The following is an 18,850-nucleotide window of genomic DNA, read 5'->3' as shown; positions in this document are numbered from 1 at the left end:
AAATTATATACTAGAATCCATGAATAAAGCTTTCTTTACTACAATTTTTGTTTTTAATGTAATAATATGGAATTATTATGGAATATTTACTTGCACACATTGTACTCTGTAGAGTGTGTAGGCATAAGTAATTGATTGTATTGTACATTACGACGCCATTGCGATTCTAATTGTGAATGAAATGTGTTTCAAAATTTTCCCTTTGCTCTCCGTGCGCATTCTTTTTGCAGAAATAACCACAAAAGATAGTAGCGTAAGTACTTATAACCTATACAATCTAAAACGCGCTTTTCATTAATCAAATAACTAATAAGCGGTACTTTTATCAATAATAGTACTTCAATTACCACTCTGTCTGAATGTAAAAATAAATAAGCTGCTTTATTCCTATTGTAAAATCGGTAAAAACTGCTGTATGTGAAATGTGAAAAAGAATTTTAAGATATACTCGTACAGTCGTACAGTAATTATTTCCTTAGAAAACACAAGAAAACTCAAACTGATTAAGTGTTTGTAACCTACGTAGAGCGTAAGTAAAGCAATCTACGTGTACAGTACATGGGAGCTTAGGACGATTAACGGGAGCGTCCCGTTTTACTTCCGGGTCTGTAGGGCTGACGCCGCATTGACTCAGTCTTCAGACTCAGTCCGTTCTGACATTCCCGTCGACTGCATTCCAGAGGCACGGAGCGCCACGGAAATGTTTGATTGAACAGGGATACAGAGACGGCTTTCGTACGATTCCGCCATTCACTAGCATCATGTCGGTTTGCGTTCGCAATCGGCAAAATCCTCGTATCACTACAGGGCTTGTTCTCGTAATATAGGCGGCGTGCGTGCCAGCAGTGATTGATTCCAAATTCTCTGGGTCTGCTTATCGCATATCCATGTAGCAGTGACTTTAAATTCCATAATTTGTGCTGTTTTGGGTTCTTGACTACAAAGTTTCATTCATTTCCTGTTTATCTCTTCCATAACGGTCAGAATATAGTGTTATCTGAGCAGCACAGAATCTGGGATCTCTGCCATGGGCCGCCTTTAGCTGCTGTGCGTGGCATCGTGTGGTGTGCGTGGATTATAGCTCTCCTTGCTCATCGTAGTTGGGATTGAATGTTATTTTGTACAATTTTGTAAAGCGTCCATTTCGAAGCCTGATAGCCCCATCATGAGTGAACTGGACCAGCTTAGGCAGGAAGCTGAAGTGCTGCGGAATAACATTCGGGTAAGCTTTGTGTATGGGTTTGGATAATCTTGAAAGGACCGTTTGCTTGTAACCTTGTTAGAGAAAACAACAGGGAGCAGTGAGCAGTAAACGCTAATTGACGGTGACTTAGACAGTCTAGCACTCTAGCCCTGGCACATTGATTTGCCTTGGCCACTTCAGATAGGTGGCTAATCTGTTTTAGGGGTGTTAATTCTAAAAAACCTTCTGTGGTACGATTTCCTTGACTGGTTTAGTGGTATTCCACAAATTAGACGTGCAGATACAGTGCTAATTGTGCGTAAGTGTACGGGATATGGCGTAGAAACTGACAGTCGTGGTTAGGCCAGCTTAGCTTTCAAATCACGCTGCCAGTTTTGCAAGCCTAAATGTTTGATTCATAAGATAACAAGGTTAAAATTAATAATAAACTTCAGTACCTGCTGGCTGCTCCCTTGGTTGTTGCTTGTTTTGAGTTAAGCGATCCAGGTAGATCGTGATCTTGCTTGATTTACATTTTATCGCGATCGGCAGTACAGTATTAATTTTGTTCGTTTGAACGAGACTTTGAATGCTTTCTCGATTACATAATAATGCTTTAGCGACAGACAGTGGTAATCAAGGAACAAAAAAAAATTACAGGTTCATAACTTCATATCGTTCTGTATTTGCAAGTGACGGAGCCGTATCTGTAGGAGTAGTGTTAACTGTTATGCACAGTATCCCAGAAACTACTGTGATCCAGAAGGATCGCAAGTCTTAACCACAGACCACATGTATACTTTGCTTCTATGCAATGTATGTGAATGGTTTTCTTGACCGGAAATGGTGCTTGATTAGTACTGAAAAGGAAAGAAAAGCACAGAATACCAGTATTCTAGCACATATTGTCATATCCTAAAAGGGACTACTGTTTTATCACGGTTATCAGGGTTATCACTGTTATTAGACTTGGATACTAAGATACTTTTAATTTATTTTATAATGCGCAGTTAGGGTTACGTCTGTTTTCGAACAAAGTGATTCAAATTAGTAAATGTTATGGGGTAAAATTTTGTTTTGTTTTAAAAAAAATTGGTGACTGTTTTCGTTCTGCACGCGTTGAGTATTTTATGTATTCGACATAAGTAAGTAGGCATTCGTCATCAGTAACGCTAATTAATTGTAAGTGCTTTAGCGATTCTTCTTTCTGTATCTCGCCTTATCTGACTGGTGTATGCATTTTCAGGATGCAAGGAAGACAGCATGCGATGCATCGTTAGCCCAAGTGACGGCGAATCTCGCCGAGCTTGGTCGGATCCAGATGAGGACCCGACGAACTTTGCGCGGCCATTTGGCAAAAATTTACGCTATGCACTGGTCAACTGATTCAAGGTATTGTTTACAGCATTTTCTTGAACTTTAAGCGATTGCGTTTTTTATTGTGGACTAATCAGATTGTGAGAGTTTTGCGGAGCGTTCACTTATAATGCATTTTTTTAGGAATCTTGTATCGGCTTCGCAAGATGGTAAATTGATCGTATGGGATTCGTACACAACTAACAAGGTAAAAACTGACCCAGTTCCACTTATATCCGATTGTCTGTTTTTAAAATTTCCCGCGTTAAATTTTTTGAACTTACTTTTTTTCTTCATAGTGATAGTTTGATACGTACTTGTATTTAATTGGAATCCGATATTCTTGATTCCGGAGTTACGTAGTATTTGGTTAACACATTACATAATATTTGGTTAATTAGACTGCTTCGTTTAGGTCCACGCAATTCCGTTAAGGTCCTCTTGGGTTATGACATGTGCCTACGCTCCATCAGGCAGCTATGTGGCCTGCGGAGGTCTGGATAATATTTGCTCCATCTATAGTCTCAAAACCCGCGAAGGAAATGTTCGCGTTAGTCGGGAACTGCCCGGTCATACCGGATATTTAAGCTGCTGCCGCTTCATAAACGATAGTCAAATTGTCACAAGCTCAGGCGATATGACATGGTAAATCTACAACTGCTCCTTTCTGCATGAACTGCTTTTGTGTTGTTTTTTTTTACCTTGAGATTTTGTGTAGTGGTCTTTGGGATATCGAAACCGGCCAACAGACAGTCACATTCACCGGACATACCGGAGACGTTATGAGTTTGTCGCTTGCTCCCAACATGCGCTCGTTTGTTTCGGGTGCATGTGATGCGTCCTCAAAAGTAAGTCTATCTGGATTGCAAATATTGGTCGTGTATTTGGCTGTTATTTGTGTTGCTTTTTCATGGAGTCGTTCTTTACAATTTTTTTTCTTCAAAAATCATGATAACAGACCAGGTCTTACCAATTATTTACACGAGGATTGTATTCTTGCAGTTGTGGGATATTCGTGACGGCATGTGCAGACAGACTTTTACCGGACACGAATCCGATATTAACGCTGTGACGGTAAGTTCTCCGTAACATCAAGCTTGGTTTCTCGCTTTACAAACTCTTGTTTTTCGTGCCCTAATTGTAGTATTTTCCAAATGGAGATGCATTTGCTACTGGATCCGATGATGCCACTTGCCGACTATTTGATATCCGCGCTGATCAAGAATTGGCCATGTATACTCATGATAATATTATTTGCGGCATTACTTCAGTGGCGTTCTCCAAATCGGGACGCCTGTTGTTAGCTGGCTACGATGACTTTAACTGCAACTTGTGGGATTCAATGAAAGTTGATCGTGTTGGTAAGTAGAGCAACAAGTCTGTGATTGCGGTATTTCAGGGAGGTCTCACAATCAGGTCTGGTTGTGAAAATTAGTTGCGAAAAATTACGCTCTGGATATCAGCTATCAAATTGCGAAGCGCGTGTGATTGCTGTGGTCATAATTAAAACGAAGGCTGAAGTATTGGCTGATAATAAATAAATGATAATCATATCATTGCAGTTTTGAAATTTTCCCAATTATTTCGAATGTTTCGCGACGTTAAATGGTGCTTTTGGATTAGCTGCAGTGTCAAAGCTGATAAGAATACTCTCCATACTATATAATTTTGCGACAACGTTTCTTGCAATTGCAGGCGTTTTGGCGGGACATGATAATCGTGTCAGTTGCCTGGGAGTGACCGATGACGGTATGGCCGTCGCTACGGGATCCTGGGATAGTTTTTTGAAAATATGGAACTAACTGCCCAAAATCCCGGATGGGACACCAATTATATGCAGTTTTATACTCGAACATGACACGACATCTATAAATTCGCTACATACCCTGTGCCAAAATGAACAGAGGTCATATGGAATCTCCAGCACACCTGAAAGGAAAATCCCGATGCAGCGATTACAACCAGCGGACAAAGATCCCCGTGGCACGGTGCATGGCATTTCTTATCTCTTTTTTCTGTCTTTTATTATTTTATGTCTTTTTAAGGTGGCAGTGTACGCTTTTTGTTTCTGTTCGTCAGTTACCGGTTATTAACAGTCGGGTGCATATTGTGTATTTGTGGGTTGTGCTTTTCCAAAAAGTGAATTGCAGCTGGTGCAAAGTTGATGTCTCAAATCAAGAATTTCCACTAATTATTAATTCGTTTTAAATTTTAATGTTTTTTTCTTTGGCTTCTTTGTTCGTTGCGCCCAGTGGGTTCTGGTCTGGTTAGTCAGTTTGATAGGCAGCGGTTTTTGTGTCGCCATTATTGTAATCTCTGTAGTTTTTTATTGTCTGTTGTTTTATTTTGGTATTGTGTACGCGTAATCTCAAGATTAATTAATACAATAAAGGTTTGTTGAGCGGTATGTAATGTCGAACGTATTACATCGTCATCCGGTCCATTTATTGCGCCTGTTGAGTTCTTGATCATTAATTCTTTCCATTCATAATTCTTCATGTATTGCTAGCGATTATTAATAAGTATTGATGTTAACTAGCTTCCAGCCAGGTTTAAAATCCCGTGCTAGAATGCCACCCTATCGGTTGCCGCAAAATACCGATCCGCTGGGAACCTCGCGTTAATCAACTAAATTACTTTCTAGCATGCGCAGTACTGTACTGTAAGTATTTCTGGGGTCGTATTAATAAATAGATAAACTGTCACGTATTGAAGTACTTACACACTTATGTCTTTCAAATTTTCTGCATTCTTTTATTAATTTTGTAAGCACTTATCTTTACCGTTCATTAGTACTCGTACTAAACCTGCAAAAACAGGAAGCACTTACGTACGTAGTTACGCAGTATACAGTAGTACATAGCACTACATACAGAAGCACGGTTGCCGTAGTTACGTCACTAAAAATTATTGTAAATTAGATGGGTTTTACCGTAGTATGAAGTTTTATTTGTCTAGACAGACTGCCGCTTGCTTACCCATCTGAAGGGTCCATTTTTTTAAACTGATTTTGCATCCTCTAATCTGCTCTCCTACCTAGGTTAACCGTACGCCAGTTAACAAAAAGTTGAACTTCAAAGAACTTGATTAATACGAGGCAGACACCTTCACTAGAATTGTTTTGAGATCTGTATCAGCAGCGGGCCATTTGTTAATTGCATGATTGCATCCGCTTTGTCTTATTACCAGGAGACAGCTGTGATTCGATCAGTTTTAAAGCCTATTAAGACTAAACCATAAGCAGGATAAATCTGACTGCGATTGCCATTGCTCACGTCCGGTTTTTATGTGCTTACAATTTTGGTTGCGCCTTGGGTTTGAACGAATTCCAGCATTTGGGGTTTGAATTATTAATCGCAGTGATAAGAGATTCTGTAGTTAGCACGTAGAATAATAATCATTACCCATGTCGGTGCCACCATTGTCCCGTTGCAAGTCGGCGCAAGAACTGCGGTCGCTGCAGTGTAAATCGCCCAGTGTGGATGTCAGTAATTCCTTGAGACGATCTGAAAGTGCATATTTTGTCCGAGATTTTCCTTCACATGCGGTATGCGACGATGTCCAGGAAGAGAAGAAAGCCACACAGCGGCCGCCGCAAAAAGTGAAGGATGTCGTGGAGTATTGGCATGCTTTTATTGGCGTGTGGCCAAATGGTCGAACGGTAATTCTGCCGTAATGGCATTATCAGTTTTCTATCAGCAGTGGGTTAATCTGAGGATTTTGTAGCGAAGATATGAAGAGGTTGTCCTCTCGGCAGAAAGATTTCTCAAAATGTACGGAATTCAAGGTTGCTGCGACATTTCCCCGCAAACAAGGTAAACGTTAAACATTTAACTGTGCTACAAGCAGTAAATTTGTGTAAAAATCGAACTTTAATACCTAGCTCTAGTACTGGTACTTTTGGGCTACTTTGAAAATTTTTCAAGGTCTGTCAAATCACACTGCGATGCAATGATTAAAAAATGTTTTACTAACTAGAATTAATTTCAGTACTGTAATTAAAGACACGGGTAACCGATTACATTACGGTACTATTTGGTTGCGGTTTTGGAACACCGAAAATACTTATTAATGTATTGAATTTGAGTCTGTTGACTTCGGTTTAATACGGTATATTGCCATACCACTATGGATTAGGTGGCTAGCTTTAATACGTGCTTGTATAATGAAGGATGTCAAAGGTCACAGCCGGTTTGCGTTCTTCTCGACGGCTTTGCTGATGAAAAAATTGAAAAACGTGTTTAATTTGTTGGTATCATTTCAGAGGATTTGTGGCATCCTTCCGTTCGCGCAGCGCTGCGGAATTGGCCATAAACAACGCAGAGGACAGCAAGTTCGATGATGCACTGCGTCGTAGCGCCGTGGCCCGATTGGTGACTTTGAATCGGTTGCCCTTTATAGCTGAGGTGACATAATCGTGATTGTCATTATTATTAACACGCACTGAGTACATAATACAAATTTCTTGTTTGGGGTATGAGAATCTATTGGTGTACCATTTTGTTTTTGAAGGAGCTAGAAGCGGAAGTGTGGATTTATCCGAAGCGGTATGAACCGTGTGCTGACCAAGTGGAAGAATTGGTCAAATGGTGGCATCAGTTGCAGTGGTGCGGTGAAGTGGACGGCAAGTTCCAGCAACAAGATGACGTGTGGAAAATGATTTTGAAGCCTTTCCACGTTGACCAGTACGGTTGTTGTCTTAATATCAGTGTGCTGAAAATTGTTTGACATGATAATAGTTAGCTGCCGATTTCGGTGTTTTCTTACAGTAGAAGTATATATTAATTATTGACGATTTCCACATGTAGACGTTTTATATCCGCGGTTTTGCTTTTGCACTTCCATTTCTTCGGCCTTGATAAATTAGCTAGATTGTACGAGTGTTTTAGAATTTCCGTTTTTTTTCATAACCAGTTTTACCTTTTGTAATTGCTTGGAATTTTTTCAGGGAAGAAGTGAAGTATGTTGTGAAGATGCGGTCATCCGAAACGGCAGTTGTCGCCGCTGCTTCTGCATCTACCAGTCCGCTGGCGAATTGCATCAGACAGTTGGTCATCAAAGCGTCCCATGCCTCTTGTTACAAACATCGATTCGACACGGAATCGCTGGTGATAATCCTGCCTGCTTGTGCTGGAGTGCCGTTCGATGAAGTAAAAACAGCTGTTTTTCGTAATTTTACATAGCGGTTAGCTACTCCGGTTAGCTATACATTTCCTTTGCACACAGAATACCCTCATTGCATGGAGTAGACCACTGGAAAATATTATTGATTTCCGACGTTTCAATACCAAAATCCTCGAGCCGTAAGTATTATTTGTTACCCAATTTTTCCGTGAATTTTAAAGGATTTGACTTTTTGTTCTAATAGGAACGTCTGGCAACTTTTTACCAAGTACGCCGACGAACGGAATTTGATACTGAGGAATATCAAAATGTGTGGACGGTATCGTAATTGCCCCGTTTCGGTGGTCTCTTGGTTGGAATATTTGCAGTACACAAAGTTCAAAACGGTGCTTACGGAAGCCGAACAACACCGACTGAAACTTTTGATTGAAGGGAACCCGGAAGAACTACAAAAAATCCAGCAGGAACTGGCAGCGTTAAACCAAAAAAGTAAGGATCGCTAATACCTTTGACAACAGGATGCGCCATTGCCTCAGTATACAGTTGATAGAAAATTGGAAACTACTACTGCAGTCTTTCTTAGTCTATAAGGTAATGCTAAAATTACGAAAATCCAATTGTACGTTTTGTTAGTGATTGCGACGGTGGCGGATGATGGAACAGATTCGTATTACTATGACCTTGCTCACTGCCTTCTGCACCGCATTGACCTCATAGTTAATCGTTTCGGAAATTGTATGAAAAATGAGAAGATCCAGTTCTTTGATTTGTTTATTACTTCCGTGGATTATTATCAAACGGCACTGAAACGCGCATCGACCATCCACAAATTCCGCGATCAGCTGGACGATCTGGTTGAAATCTATCGAGCTGCCGGAGGTCTCATACTGAATACCTACTTGTCACTGGACCAGTTGAACGGGTAAGTTAAAACTTTTCGCTAGAATTTTCTTTCTAAACGAGTACTACTGTATTATTGCTTGGTAAGACGCGAACGGTAATTTTTTCCACTTAGAATACTAGTGAGTTTAACATCGTAGTATACAGCAGTTTTTAGCTAGTACTTTGCATTTCCGTTCGTTAAATTTAGTCGAAAGTCAGAAACTTTTTTTAGATTTTGAATTAACTCAAAGTTCGGTGTTGCAGAGTGGTATTTTACTTATGGTTTCGCGACCTGAATGATCTTACTAGACTCCGTGATGATGTTAAAAAACGAAGAGTCTATTTAGTGGACGTTATCCAGCCGCAAAGGGATATGAAAGTCACAACTGAGGCGTTGGGCGGGGGCGGTTTTAGTGCTTACTTCCGGTCAGGAGAGCGAAGGGTCATCCTAAATCTTATTGAAATCTCAAAAAGCGTAGCGTGGGATTTCAAGTAGATTGTGCGTATGCTAACCATAATTGTTTGGAATAGTTTTTTATTTAATTTCGGCATGGATATTTCCATCACTGCGGATGGACGTTGCCTAATAAATGAGTCCTTTTGGTATGAAGATTGTTAACAGTAACACCGTCTTGTTTTAACATCGTTTGGTGAACTTCCGCTGAATTGCGCAAACTGGGATTGAATAGCCCAGATGATTATTTTGTAACTCAAAAGGTTATGTCAAGTTAAGCAGAGACTTAGTGAATAAAATTTTTATTTGTTACAGGTTGCATTTGCAACTACTTCTGCTGCGAATTTATCGTGGTCTTGTAGTTTGCCTTCCATGTTGGATACGCGTTCGCACATAAATGCAATGAATCCTCCAACAGCAGCTACAAACTAAAAAGTAAAAATTTAATAAGGAAACCTAAGATAATGTTCTTAATTTTTACATAACTGGTTCTGAGTAATATTACCGAAATCGCCATGTGGCGTATATCCAAAACGCCGCCAGCGCTGAAACTTAAAACCTTTGACCGCAGACGCTGTCGAAGTGCATAAGTGACAATGATCTCTTCGCGACTTGGTTTCTACATGCACAAAATATAGAGAAAAATGATTTTCGCAAGTAGAATGACATACGTAAACTGGTACCCGCACGCCAATAACAGTTCGGCATGCTCGTATAATTACTGTAACTAAATAAATACTTTACTTACCGATGTTGTTGAAAGTTGCCGTTGAAATAAGAGCTGCTCTATCATGTCAACCATCTGTGTGTGCTAAAAATGAAAAAATAATGGTAGAGATTATTCCACATCGCTTAAAAACGCACTTTTCATATTATGTACATAGTAATCCTGCTGTCATTTGCAATTGTGTGACCTGTTAATTCGCTGTAACATAAACACAGCACACAAACACGTAACTGCACAGAATGCACAGTGAGATTCAATCCCTATGGTGGGATTTGAACTGGCATAACGCATAATTGCATACATAGTGTTTCAGTACGGGAACAAGTTTAACTGGGTCATGGCAGTAAATTAAACCGAGCAAAAAATCGCGGCATGCATACCTTTCGCTGCAATAACAAAGGGCGATTTGCCACCATCCAAATCGTTCCAAGATAAATAAGAATAGAAACACTGTGCCATATCCACGTAACAGCAGGTGCCATCCACTGATTTGCCGACGATGTCATTGTGAACCACGCGATTACGGCCAGCAGTGCAAACAGGTTGGTCACCATATCAATGATCATTTTAAACCCGAAAATCTCCTGTAACTTATCGTAAGTATCGTTCAGATCTTCATGGTGAATACGAAGAGTTTTTAGTTTAGATGAAAACAGGTCCACCGTTATCCCGGAATTCTGCATGGCGGTTCCCATGACCTTTTCTGCATTGTTCACCCGGGACTCGGGCTTATGCACTTTGATACATAAATCGTTATTTTCGGCATTAAATGCTTCCAGACACTGTATAAAAATTCCTGATAAATACGTAAATGAGGCTGTAACTGGGACGGAGACGGCCAGACTGATTAGCATGCAGCTTTCATTATACAGGACAACAGCACCTTTTGGTAATGCTATCCAGACGTACGTAGAATTTGTCCAGAACTTGTGCAGAATGCTCGGCGAACATAATGCACAGGCGAAACGTCCACAACCCAGGAATATCAAAGCCATAATGTACCGTTGAGTATACAGTTTATTTTGGAGTAAACTGTATTTGGGTAGATATGGCATAAAAGTCATCGACAGCGTGTCGAGTATACGTGCGCACTGGATGATCTGGGTGGAGTGCTTTATCAAAAAGGTCAAGCCGATACAGGTAATGAAGAGCGACACCTGACTGGAGCAGAATCCCAAGCGTGACACCCAAGGATTTCTCTGCCCAAAGGGCGTTTGTTCGTATTCTACGTCCAGAACACATGCATATATGTATTCTAAATTTTAGGCACTAGCTATTACACGAGAAAAAGGAATGATCTAAATGGATCGACTCTATTAGATTTATTATTATCAATCTACACGTATTGAGGAGGCTTTGTAATAATTATATGTTGTACATATAAATTAAAGCGATACAAAAATTCAGTAAAACGTCTTGTACCATACATTACTGTTATATGCAAATTAAATTACCTCCACCAGAAAAAATGTCCGCCAAGTCAACAGCAAATATTAGGCCGAACAGGCAGGACAACGCATATAGAATGATCGTTTTTCGGGTCGTCTCCTTTGTTAAGCTGATTTTTGGTTTAGGTGTGTCGAAAACCAGTGGCAAGTCGTCCGTTGCACTGATAAACTTCCGTATCAGTTTACTACAGCTGACAAAATTACCGGCCGGCTCCTGCTTTTTCATCTTTTTGGAGGAAAAGGACATTTTCGGCAATACGAATTCGGCACTTCCATTTGAATGCATGGTGAAGACGTTTTTACGCAGTTGAGTGAGAGTCACGCAGTTGTGATCGGACTATTTAATTTATATGTAATTACGTTCTGTACTGTAAGTCTGTAACCGTGTAAAGCGAGAAAACTTTTCCCAATCAAAACGGTAATATGATAAGAAGATTATGTCTGCTGTTAATGGCAGTGAAGTCACACGTAGACCGTCGTAGTTGTCTCATAAAAACGGAAGTTTAAGTTGATATAGCGCATAGTCATTCATACCTCATCATACGGTGTAAACCACAAGAGCCAAAGCATATTAAAGTAAATATTGTCGCGCTGTTATAACTTGATAGAAGTAGTAAGAGAATAAGAGTAGAAACAGTCATCTACATAACAAACATGGCGTTATTTGCCTTCAGGTTTGAGCGGTAAAATTAACTGACTGTTGATCAAGTTAACACCGTTTTGAGCAGAGCCCAGTACTCGTATATAGATATCAAATGTCTTGCATCTCTGGAGTATTCTGTGTTTTATGTTTTTATGCTTGCCAGCATCTGCTTCCACACGTTTACTGAGTAAAAAGTACTGAGTAAAAAGTGGAGGGTGGGCTATAAGGGTTTTGAATGTTTTAGGGCTTGGCCCATTTTGTACCTACAGCGCACGGCATCTTCGAGCACTTCCGGTTGGTATTAATTATAAAAACCTCCGTTATAGCGTCTTAGCGTTAACGTGTTCCATAGTGTTCCATATATAACGTCATAGTTAATGTGTCGGTTAGCGTGCGCTGTGTCGGTTAGCTTGTTAACGCTCTCTTAATGTAATAGTTTTTTGCTGTTGAAGATTCAAAAATAATATAAAATATCACCGATACAGTGCAATATGTAGAGTATTAATGTATGTACATTGTGCAAGCGCTGCAGTAGCACAGTTTTACGTACAGCAATTAGAACAGAATCCAAACACGACAATTCGCACTGCCCACTATGAGATCGGCATACTTTGACAGGTGAGTAATCATCAGAGCAAAAATTATTGATTTTGGCTACCAGTAAGCACGCAAGTATTTAGGAAAGAATGAAAGAACCAGATCAGGAAGAGCAGATCAGTCCACCTACTACCGTAACATAATCGATTGATCCACATCTAAATGCACACGTTGAAGAGCCGGATAAACCTGCAGCACGCCTTCAAAATCTGAATAAGAATGCGCTTAATATGGGAACTGTATGACCGCACACCTGCTTGTATCGACATTTTCAATTATAATGATTACTAAAACTTCCGTACCTCGTAATAAATATGTTCTGATATTGGTGCTTTGTTGATAATGATGGGATGAAGGAAACCTTTTTCGAAAATGGCGATTATTTTTGGAGCAGCGAGCAGCAATGTGTCCGGCCAAAATGGTGCTGTCACTCCGGTTGATTATCAATGCAGGATTATGCTCGGTCGGGCCACCAATGTCAACAAGCATTTTTCGCTCATTTTTCAAACGGTACTCTACGTGTGAATTATAATAATTTTACTCCTTATTCAGAGCCTCAATGGGCATACACACTTTCGTTAACTTGTTTGAATGTTAAATTTACTATGACATAGATCAATGTGGGAACGACTAATTTAAGTTGTCTTGTGTTTTAGCTGTCAGCATACGCTAGGAAGATGGCCGCCGCACGCGACAAAGGCGACGATCTCGTGGATATTCTGACCTCGTATGCCGAAAGCGAATCCTACAACCCATCCGCCCGTCAACAACTCCTCGAGTTCACCCACTGGATGGCGTTGATTCAAGACTTCCGGCATATCTCCGCCACGCGCATTATGAGCAAAATTATTCCGCCCTTTCACAAGTATGAAGACTCGACCAAAGCGCTCAAACAGGAAGTGAAAAAATGCCAAGCCGTCAGCGAAAAGAGCAAGCATTCGCTGGACACTTTGGAGAAAATTCGTGCCAAGAGTGGCGAAACGTCGTCATTGTATCATGCCACACTGGACAACTACCGGCAAAATCACACGGAAACCATGCACCAACTGCAGCTGCTGCGCTTGCATGGGAAGGATTTTGAAGAAAATAAACTGCACGATTTAAAAGCTATTCTGCATAATTTTGTCGTGTCCGAGATGATTTTCCACTGTCGTGCACTGGAAACGTACACGGCAGCCGCACGTTGCTTACAGAAATGGAACACGGAGGAGGATTTGAAAGAATTCCTGACAGCCTGCGACGCGATGAATAGTAATGAAAATACTGACGTCGTTAGAACAGAATTGCCCCGATGGTGGTGGCACCATCAGGGATGCGCAACAGTATTTCGCAACCGGCGCTGACCGGGAATGAAACCACAGCGGAAACGAATGCGCCAGCGCCGGTTGATCGGCAACACCTGTTCCGTGCGCAATCGGCCATTGTGCAACGACAAACCGCTCGACCGGTACCGACACCGGCCTACCGGAATGCCCGCCAAATGGAGGATTCTGAAAGTGACTGAGTTGACATAGAGCTGAATCGGTGATTGTTGATCATTGTCGGCATTATGGTTAATATAAATCACCACATTAGTGTTTTTGTTCAAGCAATGCACTCACTGCATGAATAACTGGTAAAACATAAACAATAAAAATTAAAAGAATTAAACATGCATTTAAAGCAGTGTGTTACTAAACTAATACCGTCAACAAGGAAATAAATTCCCGTCAGATCCACCAATGTCAGAACTCCGGTCAATAACAAAACACTTTTCCGCCGTCACAAAGATACAATAAACAATCGAAGAGGACCAAAACATCGCTTAACAAATTTGAAGGAATAGTTGCGCAAATTAATCTACGTAAAAAGGGTGTGTTTTCCAAACCTAAAGAATAAATTAATGGAATTATGCCGACCAAAACTGATCACGCTGGATAAAAATCACTTAATGTTGCAAGCTACATATATCGAAGCTATATCGGCGACATACAGCGCTTTTACCTCAGATGGATAAGCAAACGACCAATTTTTAAAAAATATCAAAAGTACTATCTGTAGAGTAGTAATAAACAAAAAGTTTCAAAAAAGACAAATCAAATTAAATATTTCTATTAAATCTCCAGTTTCATAACGGAATGCACTGCCTAAAATACGTACGTGTCGACATGGCGCGAATTTCACTAGCCGATCTTGCCAGAACACCATATTCATTAATAATGGCGCAAGACAGTTCGCTGTGGAAGTAAGGGAGATATCCGAAAGGTCGCAACTTATTATTCAGTTTGCTGAGATTGCAGCGGAACTCTGCTCTATCCAAGCCGCTATCCTCTCGCGCTATCAGTTGATCGATGTTGCGTACAGCATAGCCGTAAAATCTCTGACATTTTGGTACGACGCAGGTAAAGACACGCCGTTCGAATTGAAAAAGTAATTCCCCGATTACTGCGTAACGATCCAAACCGTCCAGTATCAATTCATCAAACGCGGATAATTTTGCCGGTTCGCAAGGATTGCTCTTCTTGCTGCATTTCGTCGCAGTTTCCGTAATTTTACAAGGGCCATTAGAACCAGTGGACTGGCTGTTACAACACAAGGTGGTCAACTGGTCGATCTTGGCTATAATTAAATAAAATTTCAGTAGTTCATGTGAGTGATATCGCTGATATGTAAGTGACTGTAACCATGTTTGATCCTTTACCGGATTGACGAAATGGAAAATAAATCTGTATACGATACTGGTTAAAAAAATCGGATTAGGTAAGTAAAATAAACACTGTTGACAAAAACACTTTTAAAAAGTCACGCGTCGAAACAGGTAACGTATAAGTTAAGCAACATTAACTGCAACGGTCTCCATCACATTCTGTAATGAAAACTGAATAATTTTACCAGATATTCAACTAGCTGAAAATAAATTAAACATAAACAAAAATATCCGTTTAGAGCTGCGCACCTTCTAAATTTTCGATTCGACAAGCCAGTCCACTGATGGTGTTATTGGAGGACATCGATAAATTTTGTAGGGAATATATCCAAACTGATTACATAAAGGGTAACATTCGTAAAATAAGTACAACAACATGGAGCTGACAATGCAGCAGCTCCCGATTCCCCGAAACAGCCGGGAATTTTTCTGAAATACTACATAATTACAAAACACATGAAATCAAACCGTTTTTATTCATTATTGTTGTGAAAAACTAGGGAAGTTTTATCAGTTTCTTTGGAAGCGCAGTCATATTGCGCACTTAGCAACAAAGCATACAGTACTTCCAGTGAAACAAAGAAAAAAGCAACAAAACAATATGAAACCATTTCAAAATCAGTTTTACAGGATTCATTACCTAACAGAATTCCTAACCTAACATTCTAAGCCTCAGCGCAAATATCAGCGCAATTATCAGCGCAATTATCAGCGCAAATATCTTTCTAGAATCTGAAAAAAATTTCAAGTGAGTGATCCCCCGGAGGTGTGAACGCATTACGGGGTTACCGAAAAATATTCCTGTTCTATTTGTGTGAAAGTCCTTTGGCAAACATTTCCAGTCCCTTATTCAACAAACTTCGGCTCATGGGCTCCTCCACATAGAAGCACGTAACACCCAGTGCACTGATATCCCGAATATTTCGGTACTCATCATCGAAGAACAGCATATCCTTAAATTCCACTCCGCTATCTTTTCGGATCTTGTGAAAATGCGTCGTCTTCTTTCCAGGATAAATTTCCTGATATTTGAAAAATCGTGTCCAGTTGAGATAGCGTATCATATCCTTTCCGACCGGTGGAGCTTCAGTTCTAGATACAAACAAACAGCTGGCAAAAGTGAAACAAAGAGTTCCCAGTTACACTATACGGATCCGGAAATCACATGTGTCTAGCAGAAATATATATATATATTACAAGGTGTGTTTCATGGGTACGTACTCACCTGCTCACCAAAGCCAGATTCGTTCCCTGCTCGTGCAACTCCTCCAGAAAATCCCCGACTCCCGGGTACGGGGCGAACACAGCGTTCATGCGGTCTCTGATTTTTCCATCTTTATCCAAACGCAAAGGTGGATAAGGATTTGTATCTGCATCACACAACTCAGTTCAAACCGGGGAATTTTCATACTGGTACAACACAAATCGTATAGCGAACAGCTACCATCTGCAATCAATTGTTCAACAAAAGCACCCGCTTACCGGCATGAAAAGGCCAAAGTGTATAATCTAAATAAAACAGACCCATGATAATTCATCATTACATCTTAAGTGCCACTGTGCCAGACATCTCACCGTTTACGCCGTAAGAATTACGGTCCCTCCGTACCAATGACAAATGGTCGGTATGCAATTAAGAGTTTCGACTTACCCATATCGAAAGCAATGAGACTCGGTTTCCGCGGATCGGTACTGGAAGTCGGCGCTCCGGCAGATTCTTCTCCCATGGTGCGACGTGGAATGATTCGCAGGATAGAGCACCGTGTGAGAAACGTCCCGCTGACAAACAAACAAAATGAAAAGAAACAAAACACCCTCAGTCGCTTTAACAAGTAAAGTCACGGTCCGCAACGAACTCGAAATCTACAGTTTAAACTTTAAAAAGAACAAAAGAGACTCTGAAGGTAAACAAAACACTGGTTGTAAGATCATATTTCAAAATAAATAATAATAGCAGAAAATTACGAAAGAAATTTAAGAAAGAAATTTCAAAATTCAAATCAATCAAATGCTAATTAAGTAATACATTCGTTGGGCCCATTTTTTGGATTTAGGCAGTGTTTTGCCCTTACTAACGTCTGATGGTGGTTGCCATAAAGGTTGCACAGGTTGCACTGTTGTTGCTCGCATCGATGGTGCCCCGAAGAAATTAGCCTACGCGCGCTATACGCTATGGTCTACGTCATCGCAGTTTAACAGTACACTGTACAGTACTATTTCAATTTTTTCCAGTTTTTCAGTTTTTTCAGTAGTAGCGAAATTGGAACTTCGAAGTTATAAAAACATCGATCAGATGTTCTATACCTTCCTTTGAGCTACGATATTAGCCATAATATAATGTCTGGGAAGCGTTCACATTAATTAATTTTGCCACCAACATCAATTCGGAGCTTCTGAGTGTTCCTGAAATAGATTAATACTTGATAGTGCGCTTTTCCAACCCTACGTGGAAATCTGGATTGCGAGTGTTTTTTTCCCTATGTAATATGTGGATTTGCTCATGATCAGCGATTAATTATTGTTCCTTGCATCAAAGTACCTGCTACGAGGAAGGGAGCGACGTTATAGATAAGCGGACGGGGACGCAAGCTGAACAGCTGTGCAGTCTGTCCCGAGAATTTGGATCGCTAGCGAATACGATCACTAAAAGTACTACATCCTTTTTATAACGTCTTTCTCCGCTTAAATTCCACATACACAGGCGTGTATAACTCCGAGAACGTTACGATGGGCGGTTTGATGAGCTACTTTAAGAGTCTGTTCGGCCAGCGGGAGATTCGCATCCTCATCTTAGGCCTGGACGGTGCAGGCAAAACCACCGTTCTCTACCAGCTGCAAGTGGGCGAAGCCGTTACCACCATTCCCACCATTGGTTTCAACGTGGAAACAGTGACGTATAAAAATTTAAAATTCCAGTGCTGGGATCTGGGGGGACAGGCGTCCATCAGGCCTTACTGGCGCTGTTACTACGCCAACACGGACGCCATTATCTACGTGGTGGATAGTGCGGATCATGCGCGTATGGGCATTTCCAAGCAGGAACTGGTGCATATGCTGGAAGAGGAGGAGCTCAAGTCGGCGGTGATTGTGGTGCTGGCCAACAAGCAGGATCTCCCACAGGCAATGTCCGTGGCCGATGTCCATAAGGCGCTCGGATTGGATGCGCTCAAGAATCGCACATTTCAGATTTTTAAGACATCTGCTAAGAACAACGAAGGCCTCGAGCCGGTTATGGAGTGGTTAGTCAATGCTTTGAAGGTGGCGCAGTGATTGGATGGATCTGTTTTTTTTTGCAGGACGATTTTTCGCGCGATGTATTTTGATTTTCCTTATCCACGAAAGTAAAATTTCTTAATTTGGGTACATTGATTTTAACATCAGGAATTAATAAGCCAACAAAGTTGATTTGGTTGCGATTTAATATTATTGTTGCGTCTGTTTTTTGCTGCGAATTGCGAATTAAATTTCCGTCGGATTGTAAAAATTTCGCGATTATTGCTTGTTTGGTTCTAATTTTGTCACACAGAGTAATAATAATTAACATTATTTTTATCGCATTATTATACACAATTTCTAACAACTGGACTTTAATTATTAAAGCTTAAAGTTGAAACAAAACTATGTACGTAATTATTCCTTTATGATCTTATAATTCTGATCCTATTAAATACTTTTGGTAGCTGTGTGAGTTCCGTGTGCCAATGCTAAGTACTGTACTTAACTTGTTTAGTATTTGTGCTTATGGCACCC

At 40.5% G+C, this 18,850-nt stretch overlaps 6 protein-coding genes across 7 annotated transcripts; 4 read left to right on the top strand and 2 right to left on the bottom strand.

Moving 5' to 3' along the window:
- Positions 1 to 840: 840 nt before the first annotated feature.
- On the top strand, positions 841 to 4,946 carry LOC129600021 (guanine nucleotide-binding protein G(I)/G(S)/G(T) subunit beta-1-like). Its single transcript, XM_055498406.1, has 8 exons — positions 841 to 1,222; positions 2,430 to 2,575; positions 2,684 to 2,747; positions 2,955 to 3,184; positions 3,258 to 3,387; positions 3,542 to 3,613; positions 3,684 to 3,900; positions 4,235 to 4,946. Exons 1-8 carry the CDS (start codon positions 1,166 to 1,168, stop codon positions 4,339 to 4,341), a joined length of 1,023 nt encoding a protein of 340 aa, XP_055354381.1. The 5' UTR covers positions 841 to 1,165; the 3' UTR covers positions 4,342 to 4,946.
- A 530-nt stretch (positions 4,947 to 5,476) lies between these two features.
- On the top strand, positions 5,477 to 9,375 carry LOC129602581 (uncharacterized). The gene is made up of 9 exons (XM_055501632.1): positions 5,477 to 6,200; positions 6,266 to 6,354; positions 6,804 to 6,945; positions 7,052 to 7,224; positions 7,488 to 7,689; positions 7,766 to 7,842; positions 7,908 to 8,152; positions 8,297 to 8,585; positions 8,810 to 9,375. The coding sequence occupies exons 1-9, from the start codon at positions 5,946 to 5,948 to the stop codon at positions 9,039 to 9,041; spliced, it is 1,704 nt and encodes a 567-aa protein (XP_055357607.1). The 5' UTR covers positions 5,477 to 5,945; the 3' UTR covers positions 9,042 to 9,375.
- On the bottom strand, positions 9,139 to 11,466 carry LOC129602582 (uncharacterized). Its single transcript, XM_055501633.1, has 5 exons — positions 11,181 to 11,466; positions 10,107 to 10,951; positions 9,748 to 9,810; positions 9,505 to 9,618; positions 9,139 to 9,427 (listed from the first exon to the last, which is right to left on the bottom strand). Exons 1-5 carry the CDS (start codon positions 11,458 to 11,460, stop codon positions 9,302 to 9,304), a joined length of 1,428 nt encoding a protein of 475 aa, XP_055357608.1. The 5' UTR covers positions 11,461 to 11,466; the 3' UTR covers positions 9,139 to 9,301.
- A 1,176-nt stretch (positions 11,467 to 12,642) lies between these two features.
- On the top strand, positions 12,643 to 14,144 carry LOC129601620 (CBY1-interacting BAR domain-containing protein 2-like). Its single transcript, XM_055500485.1, has 2 exons — positions 12,643 to 12,924; positions 13,071 to 14,144. The coding sequence occupies exons 1-2, from the start codon at positions 12,787 to 12,789 to the stop codon at positions 13,755 to 13,757; spliced, it is 825 nt and encodes a 274-aa protein (XP_055356460.1). The 5' UTR covers positions 12,643 to 12,786; the 3' UTR covers positions 13,758 to 14,144.
- Positions 13,974 to 17,119, bottom strand: LOC129601640 (uncharacterized). Of its 2 annotated transcripts, XM_055500508.1 has the most exons (6): positions 16,752 to 17,118; positions 16,583 to 16,609; positions 16,326 to 16,470; positions 15,947 to 16,192; positions 14,554 to 15,014; positions 13,974 to 14,281 (listed from the first exon to the last, which is right to left on the bottom strand). In XM_055500508.1, exons 1-6 carry the CDS (start codon positions 16,825 to 16,827, stop codon positions 14,151 to 14,153), a joined length of 1,086 nt encoding a protein of 361 aa, XP_055356483.1. In that variant the 5' UTR covers positions 16,828 to 17,118; the 3' UTR covers positions 13,974 to 14,150. The 2 variants fall into 2 exon arrangements, 1 of the variants encoding a protein (XP_055356483.1); XR_008692262.1 differs by lacking the exon at positions 13,974 to 14,281 and having other exon boundaries at positions 14,838 to 14,975; positions 15,350 to 16,192; positions 16,752 to 17,119.
- Positions 17,080 to 18,505, top strand: LOC129601630 (ADP-ribosylation factor-like protein 1). The gene has a single exon (XM_055500496.1). The coding sequence runs from the start codon at positions 17,828 to 17,830 to the stop codon at positions 18,368 to 18,370; it is 543 nt and encodes a 180-aa protein (XP_055356471.1). The 5' UTR covers positions 17,080 to 17,827; the 3' UTR covers positions 18,371 to 18,505.
- Positions 18,506 to 18,850: the final 345 nt, after the last annotated feature.

Source organism: Paramacrobiotus metropolitanus, unplaced genomic scaffold (assembly GCF_019649055.1).
Source record: "Paramacrobiotus metropolitanus isolate TYO unplaced genomic scaffold, Prichtersi_v1.0 Parri_scaffold0000004, whole genome shotgun sequence".
Classification (NCBI taxonomy): Eukaryota; Metazoa; Tardigrada; class Eutardigrada; order Parachela; family Macrobiotidae; genus Paramacrobiotus; species Paramacrobiotus metropolitanus.
Note: the sequence above shows the minus strand (reverse complement) of the source record. Positions and strands in the feature narration are given on the sequence as shown.